The sequence below is a fragment of the Gorilla gorilla genome, chromosome 13 (genome assembly GCF_029281585.2).
Source record: "Gorilla gorilla gorilla isolate KB3781 chromosome 13, NHGRI_mGorGor1-v2.1_pri, whole genome shotgun sequence".
NCBI classification, from domain to species: Eukaryota; Metazoa; Chordata; class Mammalia; order Primates; family Hominidae; genus Gorilla; species Gorilla gorilla.
In genome coordinates, this window is record NC_073237.2 from 130,303,450 (window position 1) to 130,318,383 (window position 14,934).

Consider the following 14,934-nt stretch of genomic DNA (forward strand, 5'->3'; position numbering starts at 1 on the left):
AAATCGCAGCCTCCTAGGATCCTGTGAGCAGGGTTGAGGCAAAGACCCACAGGCTTCCTGGCCTGGCACGCCAGGCTCAGCCACCTCACATGAAGCACAGCGGGCTGAGCCTGACCTCCAGGCACGCAGCTCATCAGACCTGTAGGGACTCGGCTACCAAAACTGAACCACCCTCCACCCTTGCCCAGTGTGAAGGTAATGACAGGCATGGCTCCCGCCTGGAAAGGAAAGCAGAGAAAAACCTCTCCCATCCCCAGTTATAAAACAGCGGGTCAGCATCCGATGGGCTTACCGACTCCGTGTGTGTGTGTGTGCGTGTGCATGTGTGTATGTCTGTGTGTGCGTGTGCATGTGTGTATGTCTGTGTGTGTGCGTGCATGTGTGTGTCTGTGCCCATGTGCAGCATATCTGGTTGTCAAGTTCATCTGAAAGTGGGTGGGTGAATAACGTCCTGAAATGACAACAACTAGCAGATAAAAGAGGAAATGTTTTCAAGCAGAAACTCTGAAGGCCTTTGCCAACAGCCCCTGCGCCGGGCTCTGCCGGGAGCCCGAGGCAGCTCCCCACCCCAGCGAGGAGCGACTGCATTTTAATAAGTAATTAGTGTGGAGTGGATGCTGCTAAAAAGACTAGCACGTCTCACTGCCAGCATTAAGGCAGGGAGTGCAAATGAACTCACCGCAGCATCAGCATCTGAGAGTCATCAGACCGACTGGCAGAAAGGCCTCGGGTGAGCACAGAGTCTTCTGCACTCAGCAAATTAATTAACAAATACGAAGAGGAAATGAACAAACACGTGCAGCCTCGGGGCCTGGGTGTGGAGATAAGGGGTGCTGGATCGATACCCCAAGGTTACTGCTGTGTTCTCCCCTGGCCAGACAGAGCCTGCGGGACACATTCATCAATGCAGATGTAAAATGGAGAAATCAATGACATGGCTGAGACGGCATCTGGATACACTTGTCCAGCCCCAGACGCAGGGCAGGTGGATGGTGGGTGTGGGGCAGGATACACTGGCCGGGTGAGGCTGGCACTCCAGGCCACTGGAATGGCCATCAGATGCACCCCTGCCCACTGCCAGGGTCATCACCCACGTGCTCTAACGCGGCCGGTACAATCACAGCACCACTCCCAGGAGCTTCCTTACGAGACCCGCCCCATGAAAACAGGCAGCGGCACCATCTGGAATCTCCCGCCCACAGCCCTCGGCATGGGGGAGGCAAATCTTTAGACCCATTTTACAGATGGGGAAATGACAGCTGCGAGACCTGAAGCAACCTGTGGGACAAACTGGGTCCTGATGACGGCCTGATCCTCGGCATCACAACCTGTCCCCAGCCCTCAATGGTGTCTTCACGGGTCCACTCTCACCTGGCCCCAGAAGCACCAGCAGTCTCCCACCTGAGCCCTCAAGGTCAAGTCCGGACTGTGGGGGGTGGGTGTTTGTGGTGGGGGAAGGGGCAATGGCAGGGGTTGTGGCAACAACCGGGGAGCGGATGGGAAGTCCAGGGTGACAAACTGGGGTCCCCCCTTGTGCCAGCTCCTGGTGACTGCCAGGTGCTGGGGTGCTGTGCTGACAGGTGGGAGGTGCCAGGATGGATTCGAGGTGCCTGCCCTGGCTCAGGTAGATAGAGTGACAGCACGTGCCAGGCGCTTCCACGGGGGTGGGGGGACCCAAGGCTGATAGACAAGGGTCCCAGGCAGAAGAGGAGAGGAACAGAGGTGGTGAGGGAGGTGTCTTACTCCGGCAAGGAGGAAGGGCCCCTCTGCCTGCACGCAAAAGCCAAGGGGCCTCTCAGCTGCTGACAAACCCAGGGCCAGAGGGACCGGGATGACCACAGCTGCCCGTCCATCATCTGCAGCAGGTGCACAGCCGACTCCCTCATCCTGGACGTAGTGATGCGGCCTGTCCCCACCACCAGTGCCCCCAGTGGCCTGTCCCCACTGCCAGTGCCCCCAGAGGCCTGTCCCCACTGCCAGTGTCCCCAGGCCCAACTCAAAGGAGGCAGGTTTCCTCAGCTGTGACGGATCAATGGTTTCCAACTATGTTTTTAGCCTCTTCAGAACCCTTTCTTTAAGCAAAATGTCAGCAAAATGCCATATAAAAAACAGATACAAGTGGAGCTATTCCGATTCAGCAGGGCCCTGCCCTCCCTTCCTCCTCCCAGCCTCTTGAGAAGGCCCAGAGTGGTCTGAGATTCTCAGCGGAAGGGAACCATCCGTACCTGCACTGACGCCGTCAGCATAGACACTGGTGGTCATTGCACTGCATCCTCTATAGACTGCTGGTCAGCGCCCTCCCCTCCAGGGTCAGGTCTTTTACTTCCTCTCCCCAGACAGCCCCACCGGCCTCCACTCTGCCTCCTGGCCTCCTCTCTGCTTCCCGGCATCCCCACTGCCTCCTGGCCTCTTCACTACCCTCCCTGCCTCCACCCTGCCTCCTGGCCTCCTCACTCCCTCCTGGCATCCACACTGCCTCCCAGCAGCCTTGCTGCCTCCTGGCCTCTTTACTACCCTCCCTGCCTCCACCCTGCCTCCCGGCCTCCACCCTGCCTCCTGGCCTCCACACTGGCTCCTAGCATCCTCACTGCCCTCCGGCATCCTCACTGCCTCTTGGCCTCTTCACTGCCACCCGGCCTCCTCTCTGCCTCCCGGCATCCTGGTTGTCTTCCGTGCGCCTTCCATACAGACAACCGTGCTGTGTGCAACAGCTGCCTTGCTAGTCGGAGGGAAGAGGGCACAGCCGAGCAGATAAAAATGGGGCCCCTGCCATCAGCAGGACCTGAGGATGCCCCCAGCTCCACTGTACCGCACAGCACAAGTGAGATGCATCTTCTCTGTGCCCGTTTCCTTCCTCACTTCTTAAGGTCCCTGCAGGGTGCAGGTGCTCGTGGACATAAAGGTCCAGTAGCCACAAGTGATTACTCCCATGGAGGAGGGAGGGAGGGGCAGCAGGAGAGGCCGGCACTCAGGTGACCAGTGGTGTGTGTCCAGCGTCGCCAGCTGGCACTTCAGAATCTGTAAGCAGCCATGGAGCCGCCCCCAGACAGTGCTGAGAGCCAGTTTTAACTGCCTCAGAAGTCTCTGAGCCTCCCAAAATGCTTTAATGAATAATAAATAGGAGAATTAAGCCCATTTATTGGAAGGTGCGCGCTGCTCTTTAACTTGAGCAAGAGAAGCGGCCTAGCGATTTCCTCTGGGAAGGTTCGTTCCGCCCCGAGTGAGGATGGAGTGAAGTGCACTGCCCAGCCAGCACTGCGGGTTCCTGGGGCCAGGCAGGGTGGCCTGGGCTGGGTGGCCTGGGCAGGGTGGCCTGGGCTGGGACACCGGAGAAGCAGCATCAGACTTCACTCCGAAACCTGTCCCTGCACAGGGCAAGGTGCCATCAGGGCAGGCCCTGCTGGGCCAGAGCTGAGTAAGGGCCTGCAGGAGAGCGGGAAGGCACCAGCAGCTCTGGGGAGAACCTTCCAGGCAGGGGGCAGCCAGAGAGCCCAGCAGCAAGAGGGGCTGAAGCAGCTCTACAGCAGCGAGGAGGAACAAGGGGCAGGGACCAGGGAGGACAGAGCTTTCCCTCTGACAACCAGAAGCACCTGCGCCCAGGGGGCCCCCCTCCTGCAGGCAGGGAGCACCCTGTGCTGCTCAGGAGAAACACGTCCTTCCCTCTTCCCTTCTCCCCTCCTTTCTTCCCTCCCTTCTCCCTCCCTTCTGCCCGCCTGCCTTCCCTGTCCTCTGCCCAGAAGTGCAGCCCTCACCTCCTGAACGAGTCTGTCCCTTTGTCCTCTGACCTAGGGTGCAAGTGCACACTGTCAATGGCAACTATCCCCACAAAGGGAGAGAGCAACAGCATCCTCATCACGCTCTGCTCACCCTGCTCCAGCCCTACACAAAGAGCTGCCTGTGACCCGGTGCCCAGGAGGCTCTGATCAACAGGGGAAGAGGGACCACTGTCCTCACGTCACAGGAGAGGACATCAGGCTCAGGGAAAGACACCTGCCCAGGGCCCCACGAAGGAGCTGGACGGATCCCAATGACAATGCCATGACCAGGCACCTGGGGAGGGAGGACAGCGAGGGTTTGAGGACCCAAGAAACTCACAGCCATGTTACCGTGCACCAGTTGCTTAGGTGGGGATAAGACAGGGGACACCATGGCACATGGTAGTCAGTGCGCTGCCGGGGTGCCTTCCTGCCCTCCCGCAGACCTGCGCTCAGTCCCAGCTCGCAATAAGATCAGAGTCCCTACGGTCGGAACTATCATGATCTGCAGAGTCCAGGGACCAGAATCTCAGAAGCAAGCCACAGAAACCCCGCAGCCTCACCAGAATCCTCCCTCCAAATGCCCGACCGGATTCCGAGCTGGGGCAAACCAACCCCCGGAAGAAGCCGCCAGAGCTGGCGACCCATGGGCTTCTCCACACTCCTTCCCAGCTGGGCAACTGGACAAACCGCCCAGACACAGGGCACAGAGGAAAACAGGAAAGGATCTATGGGCCGTGGCGGGGAGCAGGGCCAACGGCTCCCATCAGCAAGGGCTGCGGACTCACCCTTCACGCTCGGCCATAACTCGGCCCGAGCACGCCCACCCCGGGCAGCACAGGAAGCCGGACACAACTTATTTGAGCCAAAACCTAATCTCTTTAATGCAACCCTTTGAAAAAAATACCAGGAAAGGCAGCCAGAAGAGAAACACTTCCGGAATAAACCTTCTGGATTCTTTAGTTCCTACTGGAACTTGCGGGGTGAGTGAAGAGGAAGAAAATGCTAATAAAAATGACTAGGACCTGCCGTTCATTTTTTCACTGAGTCCTTTACAGCAACACCTCCAAGGGGACAGTCTCAAGCTTCATTTGATCCCTGCAGAAACAAAGGCTCAACGAGACCAAGTATCTACAGAGTCCAACTCGCGTCCAGGTCTGACTGAAGCTTTGCTCTCACCCGCCTGCCTCCTCCAGGGCCCGCCTGGCTCCACAGAGCCTGGATGAGAGGAGGCACCAGAAGGCAGGTGCAGTGGACCACCTGGCAGGCTTCCCAGGGCTCCAAAGCCTGGAGGGTTTCCAGGGGTCCATCCGCCTGCTGCCCAGGTCTCCCCAGGTGGCAGGGGCCAGGAGCAGAGGGAACCAGGCTGACTCATGGTGGGTCCCCTCCCAATGCTCCTCCTGGGTTAAGGAAACCCTCTATACCTGTCCCAAAGGGAAGGCAGAAGAAAAAACCCAAGGGCCAGTGGGCGGAGACCACCCTTAAGTAGCAAGTGAGGGCCATGAGCAGGGAAAACACTGGTCAAACCAGCCTCCACATGGGGCCATCCCTGGGAGAGGGAGACAGTCTCATTCACGTTAGTGTCCCTTTAACACGTGGAATGATCCTTTCCATGATAAAATCACAGAGGAAAGAGTCCAGTGTCCAAGGCTGAATGTGGGCCAGAGCCAGCAGGCCTCGGGGCCAAAGCTCCACAGTTTTCACTTTCTCACTCCTCTCTCCTACCATTAATTGCTCAGCAGCTAATCTGAGGGTCCCTGTGAGGGCAAAGACTATGTGAGTCTCCTCATTTTAACTCCAGCATACTAAATGCTTACTAAATACTTGGTAAATTATATGCTTAACAGAATGATAGATGGATGAATGAACTAATGAATGGGTGGATGAATGGTGGATGGATGGATGAATGGATGGGTGGATGGACGAATGGATGAGTGGATGGATGGATGGTGAATGGATGGATGAATGGATGGGTGGATAGATGAATGGATGGGTGGATGGATGAATGGATGGGTGGATGGATGGTGAATGGATGAATGGATGAGTGGATGGATGGATGGATGGTGGATGGATGGATGGATGGTGGATGGATGGACGGATGGATGGATGGAAGGACAAGTAAATGAGTGGGTGGATGGATGGATGGATGAATGGACGGATGGGTGGATGGGTGGACGGATGGATAGATGAATGATGGATGGATGGATGGATGGTGAGTGGGTGGATGGATGGGTGGACGGATGGATAGATGAATGATGGATGGATGGATGGATGGTGAGTGGGTGGATGGATGGATGGTGGATGGATGGATGAATGGATGAGTGGATGGATGAATGGATAGGTGGATGGGTGGATGGATGGACGGATGGTGGATGGATGGATGAATGATGGATGAATGGATGAGTGGATGGATGGGTGGATGGATGGTGGATGGGTGGAAGGATGGGTGGATGGATGGATGGATGAATGATGGATGGATGGATGGGTGGATGGATGGATGGATGGTGGGTGGATGGGTGGAAGGACGGGTGAATGTGTGGGTAGATGGATGGATGGATGGATGGACGGATGGGTGGATGGGTAGATGGATGGACAGATGAATGATTGACGGATGGATGGATGGTGAGTGAGTGGGTGGATGGCTGGATGGATGATGGATAGATGGATGGATGGATGGATAAATGGATGGAGGACTGAATGAACGAATAAATGAATGCTTTTTGTCTTCCCAAGGAATGACTCTCACAACATGAGAGACTTGGGGAGCCGGGAGGCAGCTGTTTAGAAAATGAATGACAACAAACCCAGACCCCAGACAAGATCTGAAACACCACAGACCTCCTTAAATAATAGGGGAAATGGCATTTCCTAAACCAGCCAGAGACATCAGCCAGCTGTGATGGTGAATTTTAGGTGTCAACTTGACTGGATGAAGGAACACCTGGAGAACCGGGGAAGCATTGTTTCTGGGTGTGGCTGTGCGGGTGTTTCCAGAGGAGACTGGCCTGTGAGCAAGTGAGGAGATGCCCTTCCTGTGGGCGGCACCATCCAAGCAGCTGGGAGCTCAGATAGAACAAAAAGCCAGAGAAAATGTGATTCCCTCTCCCTCTCCTGGAGCTGGGACTCTTGGTCTCCTGCCCCCGGACATCAGAACTCCAGGCTCTCCAGCCTTTGGTCTCCAAGACTTGCCCCACAGGTTCTCAGGCCTTTGGCCTTAGACTGAAGATCACACCATTGCTTCCCCGGTTCTGAGGCTTTGGGACTGGGGCCAAGCCCTGTCACCCCCGTTCCTGGGTCTCCAGCTCGCAGAAAGCCTGCTGGGGGCCCTCCGCCTCCACAGTCGCGAGAGCCGATGCTCCTAATCGGCCCCTCTTGTCTGCCTCTACCCGGCTGCTTCTGTCTCTCTGGTCTCTGGAGGGCCCTGACTAATGCGCCGGCCAGCCCGTCAGGCTCCTTTCAGCCCTGAATGCTGTGAATGTAAGTAGGAGCCGATCAGACAAGGAGTAAGAGAGTCAGCTCTGCCCCTGGTAGCCCTGAAGTCCCCAGCCCCACACCCCCTCGGTTACCCCTGACCAGCCCCACCCATCCCAGACGACAGTCAGTTCTGACTGCAGAGCTTTGTATTCTGGGGAGAAACAGCTGCCACCCCCGTCCTGGGCAGGCCAAGGGTGGGAGGAACAGGGGGAGGGCACGCAGCCATAACTTCATGGTCTGAGGTTGCTGGAGGCCGCCGAGCTCATTTGGAATGGCCAGGGCGTCCCTACTGGGCTGAGCTCATGAATGACAAAAGATGAATCTGGACATGTAGGAAACGCTCAGTAAATGCCCCAAAGAAATGAAAGGGGCATTCGCTCTTCATCTCTGTGGCCAGAGGGACCGATGCATGGAATGGCCAAGTAAGGAACCAGGCATATCAGCCCCGCCCTCCACACCGGCTCCTTGTGGTCAACAAGCTGGGAGTCCGGGAGGCCAGAGACCAGCAGCCTCGGCAAGTCCCCTCCCTGCTCTGACCCTTCCTCCCCTCTGTCCACGGCAGGGACTGCAACAAATACGCCCCGGCCCAGCAAGAGGTCCCCAGGAGTCTGAGCACCTGGGCACACCAGGCCGCAGGGAGGAGCTGGGCTTTTGCTTGTGTTTTGTTTTTCCAGAGCACCTGTCCCGGAGAAGCCAGGAGGCGCTGGCAGAGCAGAACCGTCAGGCTCCAGACTGTGGTGAATGTCCCGGCTCCCCAGCCTCCGCTGGCCCCAGGCCAGACTCCATTTGGAAGTGCTGACCACAGCTTGACCACGGTAGGAAAAACATCCAGGGAAGGAAGAAAGCACCACCACAGAGAACGGGGCTGGCGGGGCCGAGGCCAGGCCCACCCTGAAGGGCAAGTGCGGGCTCCGGCTCCATTGCTCCCAAGGGCGCCAGCACCCAGCACACGGTCCCAGGGGGCCCGGTCCCCAGCCAGCTGTCCCTGACACACCACAGGCCACATTCACGCGGGCTCCAGGAGGCAAAGGGCATGGCTCAGATGCGGAGACCAGAAGCAGCAAGGCCCCAGAGTGGCGGGGCCCTGGGGCACGTGCGGTGCTGAGACCCTGCACACATGGCTTGACCCGCTCAAGGGAACTTTGAGGGTGGGAGTGTCACCGCCATTTTACAAATGGGACTTGGAGAAGCTGAGTCACTTGGGCGAGGCCGCACCCTGGAGATGGCAGGGCTGGGACTCAAAGCCAGCCTGCTGGGGTCCAAGTCCATGTGCTCAGCCACCTGCTCTGTCTCCCAAAGGTGCAGCCATTGCGTCTTTTTTTTTTTTTTTTTTTTTTTAAGACAGAGTCTCACTCTATCACTCAGGCTAAAGTGCAGTGGCGTGATCTCTGCTCACTCCAACCTTCACCTCCTGGGCTCAAGCAACTCTCCTGCCTCAGCCTCCCAAGTAGCTGGGATTACATACGCCCACCAGCACACCCAGATGCTTTTTGTATTTTTTTAGAGACAGGGTTTCACCGTGTTGCCCAGACTGGTTTCGAACCCCTAACTTCAAATGATCCGCCCACCTCAGCCTTCCAAAGTGCTCAGATTACAGGCTTGAGCCACCATGCCCAGCCCAGCCATTGCATCTTTATGTGTAAAATAATGGAGAGAAAAACAGTAGGCGCTGCCATCTGTGTGTGGAAGTCTGGACTTGTTTTAAGCGACCAGTGGGGGCGGCAGCAGCAGCAACCTGCACTTCACAAACACCTCCTGTGGACCTCACCCAGTCTCCTCAGCTCAGCCCGGGGGTCTGCACGGTGACATCACCTCCATTCCCAGCACCCCACACCATGACTCATGGTCCAAACCCGCCGTCTACTCCCAGCTCCCCACGAGAGATGCCACAGCTTGGCCAGCACCACCACTGACCGCCACGGTGAGACATGGGGAGACCAGAGGTCAGCATGAGAAGAAGCCCCTTCTGCAGCCCCTCAGAGCCGCAGCCGCCTCACTGGAAACCATGGACGATGACAAGGGCTGCCCATTTGCAAACTGCTTGGCCACACAGCTGGTAAGTTGAATAATGAGAGTTTAATCCAAATTTATGTACGTCTTACATCACTGCATTCCGCCATAGCAAATTAAAAGCAAAATGAAATTATATACTGAATACGCTGCATTTTAACTGTTGGCCAAGAAGTAGGTTTGGCCAGGGTTTTCCTGTATTTTTCTCTTTACAGTTATTATAAATATCAGTTGTGTCTATAAGTATGTGTGTACATGTGAGACTGTGTGTGTGTGAATGTGTGTGATACGTCCGTGTCGGGGGGCTGTCCATGGATGTCTGTGTGAATGTGTATGGGTGACTGTATGTGAATGTGTGTGTGTTAAGTTGTGCATGTCTGGGTGTGGGTGTGAACATGGAAGATGGGTTCAAGTGTGTGTATGTGTTTTTGTGTGTGGTGTGTCCATGGGTGTCTGTGTCAATGTGTGTGTGTGAGACTGTATGTCTGTGTGTGTGTGTGTATGTGAGCTGTGTGTCTGAGTGTGAGTGTGAACATGTGTGGGGTGGGTGCAAGACTGTGTGTATGTGAGCTGTGTGTGTCTGAGTGTGAGTGTGAACATGTGTGGGGTGGGTGCAAAAGTGTGTGTGTGTGTGTGAGAGAGAGTGTGTGTGTGTGTGTGAGTGTGTGTGTGTGTTCTGAAGGACCTTCACTAAGTCCTGAACCATCAGCCTCTCCATTACCCAGGGTGCTGCAGGCAAATTCATCTCTGCTGCTTGCAGGCAAGGAGCAGGAGAGAGTTCCAACTCATTTCAAAACAAATCTGTAGGAATTGAGAAGCCACTTACAGGAAAGAAACAGGCCCAGGCCATTCAAGCCTCCCTGACTCCAGCCCAGCAGGCAAGCCCCTGGACAGCAGGACCCACAGGCCTCAACAGGGCATCAAACTCCCAGGCACGTGTGCTGCTGCGGGGGGGAGCTCAGTGAGTCATTTAAGGGACACAAACTTCTAAGAATTCGATGATTACACAGAGATGGGCTCATGAAGAGGTCCCCAGATCTCACGTCTGGAGAATTCCAGGAGCAAGGAAGGGAAGCGCCAAGCCTGGTAGCTCCGGGATCGCCCTTGTTCCAGGTCCTGACCTGAGGCCGTGCAGCACTTCCACACGCTCCTCTCAGAACCGACTTCTCAGCATGCGCCACTGCAAACCCAAATTCCCTCTGCGCCTCACAAATCATGTATTCACAGAGCATTTCCTTAGACACCAAGTCCCTGATAATGATGCTCAAATAAACCAGGCAGTAAATATCTTGTTACTTCCCATCAGCAGGTGGAAATCCATTCTCCCGGTGGTCCAGGAAGCAGTGTCTCCTAGAGGCAGCCCAACAGCAGGCGGGGGCCTGGGGCCTCCTCGGCCACTGTCAGCACCTCCGGCGTCCAGCCCCGAATCCATCAGGAAGCTATTGAGGCCCTGATCCCATCCATTTAAAAAGAGTAACCGTGGAGCTGCTGGGCTCTGGAAGGCAGGTGGCCCCTGCGTCCCTCTGCACCCAGGCTCACCAGGAGGCCACCAATGAACTACAGCCTCCCGGGGCCTTTGCACCTGCCAGCCTCAGGGTCCCCTCATGTGCACCAGCCCAGCTCCTGCAGGACTGGTGCCATGTGAGGCTTCCTGAGAACACAGAGACACTTCCCGGGGTCACCACTGGAGAATACCCCCTCTTTGCCCAATACCTTCCCGGAGTCAGAGACAGCTCTGCTTGTCCCGGGGTAACCGAGATAATCCATTTACAGAGCACACAGTAGACGCTTTCCCCACCTCATCTCCCCAGCCCCTTAGGAGGTGGTGCTAACTTTGACCCATTCTCAGAGGAAGAATCAAGATTCAGGGCAGGAGGTAAATGCTCAGGGTCCCCTGGCTAGAACCACAGGGCCAGGGTTGTCTGCACACTGCTCTTCCCCCATCCGCCTGAATTCATCACGCCTGGCCTCACCATGACTGGAGAGAGAAAGGGGCCATCCCGTTGTCCCAGCCCCGACACACAAATCTGGCTTTCACACCTTCCTGTTTGTAACAGGACCTGCCTGCACCTCCAGACATGAGGGTGCAGAAATCCACTGGCTCTGTGTTGGAGCCAATCAGGCTGCTCCATGGATCTGGCCCACCCGCCGCTGAGCCGGCAAATCGGCCACCACAGCTGGGCGACTGAGGCTGGAGAAAGTGACTGCTCACCTTTCCAAAGTCTCGCACATCGAAGAGGTCAAAGGGGTCAAACAGCTCGCTGTTCCTTAATCCGAATTTATCGTGGCAGACTTTCAGGAAGGTGCGTATGTTCTTCAAACACAGAAACTAAAGGGAAAAAACAAAGGGAGGGCAAGGAAAAACTTATTAAAACTGTAAGCTCTGTAAAAACCATAACAGCAACAGCAGCAAGCTCTGGCTTCCGTGCGCCAGCACATCCAAGCTCATTCCTGTTTTCTCAAGGAGGAAATGGGCTGAGAGAGATGACAAAACCCCCCGTCCCAAGGCTGGGGGGTGAGAAGCCAGGCCTGGATGGAAGTGGAAGCAGGCAGCCCAGCTCCACATCCGAGGGTGTAGCCACCACCGCCCCCAGCCTTCTCATCACATAGCTGCAAAACGCCCAAGGCCTTTGCATTCAGAAGACACGCCACTCCCCATAACGGTAGGTCAGGGCGGCAAGGCAGCATCCTGGGCCCTCCATGACCATCCAACCCAGCTCTCCCAGGCGCACCCAGCACATGTCGAGGCTGACAGTCACAGCTGGGGCAGAATATGCCAGCCTTGAATCAACAAGAATGGATGGCGCATGCTCACGTGGGCACGTGCACAGGCGTGCGTACACACACGAGGCTTCTGACAACTCCAACACATCCTTCCTAATCATGGGTGACAAAGCCAACAGCCAGGGGCCACCCCCAGGAAGCCACGGAGGACCCAGAGAGTGGCAGGTGCCAACTACAGTGGAAGGGTGGAGGGAGCACAAAAGCCAGAATTCCCAAATCACTGCATCGGTCATCTCCTCTCTGCCCACTGCCAACCAGTGAGCTCTCGGCCCTCACTGCGCCTGACGTGCCACAGGGGCAGAAGGCTTGGCTGGGGTGGAACGGCCATCTGCCCAGTCCTCGTGGAGAAACAGCTTGGTAAGGAAACTTGTAAGGCAGCAGGTGAGGTGGCCCGGGGGGCAGGCTCTGGAATCACTCAGGCCCCAGGTTGGAATCCTGTCTGCTGACTCCAGCAGGGAGACCAGAGTGAGTGGTTATGCCAGGCCTGGTTTTCTACCGCCACCTGCCTCACGGGATTAATCATGTGCCCTGATGACCAGAGTGGGCACTGGGGTGTGGGAGCCATCAGCCCCCCAATCCGGCTCAGCACGGGGATTCGCAAGAGGGGGGTGTGGCACACACAGCCCAATAAGAGCCCAGGACTGTCGTCCTCATCAATAACCGTCCCCTATGGACAAACTGCCCAGCTCCAAGAGCAGTTCAGAGAGCCTGTCCCTGCTCACTGGAAATTTAGACAAATGGACAGACTTAGACATAGTGCAGGTCAGAATCAGAGCCTAAGAGCATAAACCAAGCAGCACTGAGAACGCCCTGGGAGCGGAGGGTCCCCCAGCCAGGACATACGCCCCTGCTGACCCCTCACCCTGCCTCACAGCAGGCAGTGCCCACCCCAGCCCCTTCTGCCTCAGGCTGCTGGCAGGGGTCGGCTGCTGTTCATAGATAACAGACTCATTTGTTTTATCCTAGAGTCCCTCTGTCCGCGTGCGTGTGTGTGTGTGCGTGTGTGTGTGTGTTTCTGAACACTCGAGATTAACTGCAGTAATGACACTCCTTTATCCCTAAATACCTGAGTATGTAATTCCTAAGAACAAGGACATCCTCTTCCATAATCACAGTACCTATAGCAAAACCAGGAAATTAACATGGACACCACACGGTTATCTTATCTATAGACCTTACTTGCATTTCCCTAATATATAAAGGACAACCAAAATGTCCTTATAGCTAAAAGAAAAAAAAAAAAAAACTGGCCCAGGTTCCAATATGGGATCACACACAGTTTCCACTGCCATGCCTCTTCAGTCTCCATTAATCTGGTACAGTCTCTCCAACAGAACTTTCTGGAATGATAGGAACGTTCTATCCATGTACCGTCCAATAGGGCAGCCACTAGACACCTGTGCCCACCGAACACTCAAAATGTGGCTAGTCCGGCTGGGCGCAGCAGCTCACGCCTGTAATCCCAGCACTTTAGGAGGCCAAGGCGGGTAGATCACTAGAGGTCAGGAGTTCAAGACCAGCCTGGCCAACATGGTAAAACCCTGTCTCTACTAAAAATACAAAAATTAGCCGGGCGTGGTGGCACACACCTGTAGTCCCAGCTACTCGGGAGGCTGCGGCAAGAGAATCATTTGAACTCAGGAAGCACAGGTTGCAGTGAGCCGAGATCGCACCACTGCACTCCAGCCTGGGTGACAGAGCGAGACTCCGTCTCAAAAAAAAAAGAAAAAAAAAAGGTGGCTACTGAAAACCTAGATTGCTAATTTTAAGTTCAATTTTAAAGCTACATGTGGCTAGTAACTGCTAGTTTAGACAATGGGAGTCTAAAACACTCCATGATCTTTGTTTTTCACGACCTGTTAATTCTGAAGAATATAGACATGAAAGGACAAATCCTGTGTGAGTCCACTTTTTTTGGCGGGGGGGGGGGGGGGGGGGGGACGGAATTTCGCCCTTGTTTCCCAGGCTGGAGTGTAATGGTGTGATCTCGGCTCACCACAACCTCTGCCTCCCGGGTTCAAGCGATTCTCCTGCCTGAGCCTCCCGAGTAGCTGGGATTACAGGCACGCACCACCATGCCCAGCTAATTTTTGTATTTTTAGTAGAGACGGGGTTTCTCCACGTTGGTCAGGCTGGTCTCCAACTCTCGACCTCAGGTGATCTGCCTGCCTCAGCCTCCCAAAGTGCTGGGATTACAGGCGTGAGCCACCATGCCCGGCCGTGATTCCACTTTCATGAGGCCCCTGGAGTCATCAGATCCACAGACAGAAAGGAGAATAGTGGGCGCCCTCGAAGGGCTGAACGATGGGGTGGTTTTGTGGGGAACAGAGCTCTTGCTTGGGAAGACCAGTGGATGCTGGTGATGGTGCTTGCCCACAAAGTGAATGTGCTTGACGCTACTGGACGGTGCTCTAGAGGAAAACCGGAGAAGACGCTGAGTTTTACGTTATGTGTATTTTACCACAATAAAAAGATTAATTAGAAGACACACAGAGAGACACGGAGACACAGACCCACGAGGAGTGCATGTGAGATGGGCCCCTTTCCTTAGCAACTGGGAGTGACACAGCTGTGGGCCAGCCACTCCAAGGGTGGCCACCGTTGCCAGAAGCGGGAGAGGGCGTGGGACGGGCTCTCCTCCGAGGCCCCACGAAGGAGCTGTTGCTGCCACACACAATTGATTCAAGCTGCTGGCCTGCAGCCCTGGGAACAATAAGGTTCCGCTGCTTAAAGCCACCACGGTCGATGGTGCTTGGTTAGGACAGCCCCAGACACTGGAGCTGGGAGCAGGCCTGAGCCGGGGCAGGGGCTACGCCCTCTCGCTTGTCTGCGCGGCTGCACGCGCTGCAGCTTCCAGCCCGGCACGACTATTTTTTGAATATGGCTCGTCTGTAATTTCCACTAAGCATTT

At 55.7% G+C, this 14,934-nt stretch overlaps 1 protein-coding gene across 12 annotated transcripts in view; it reads right to left on the minus strand.

The window, feature by feature from the left end:
- Nucleotides 1-14,934, minus strand: part of VAV2 (vav guanine nucleotide exchange factor 2) — a 230,131-nt gene that overhangs the window by 164,881 nt on the left and 50,316 nt on the right. For all 12 annotated transcript variants that reach the window (XM_063696850.1, XM_063696849.1, XM_063696851.1 and 9 more), the window contains exon 2: nt 11,452-11,568. In XM_063696850.1, coding sequence (XP_063552920.1) covers nt 11,452-11,568 — 117 coding nt within the window. The remainder of the gene's footprint in view (nt 1-11,451; nt 11,569-14,934) is intronic.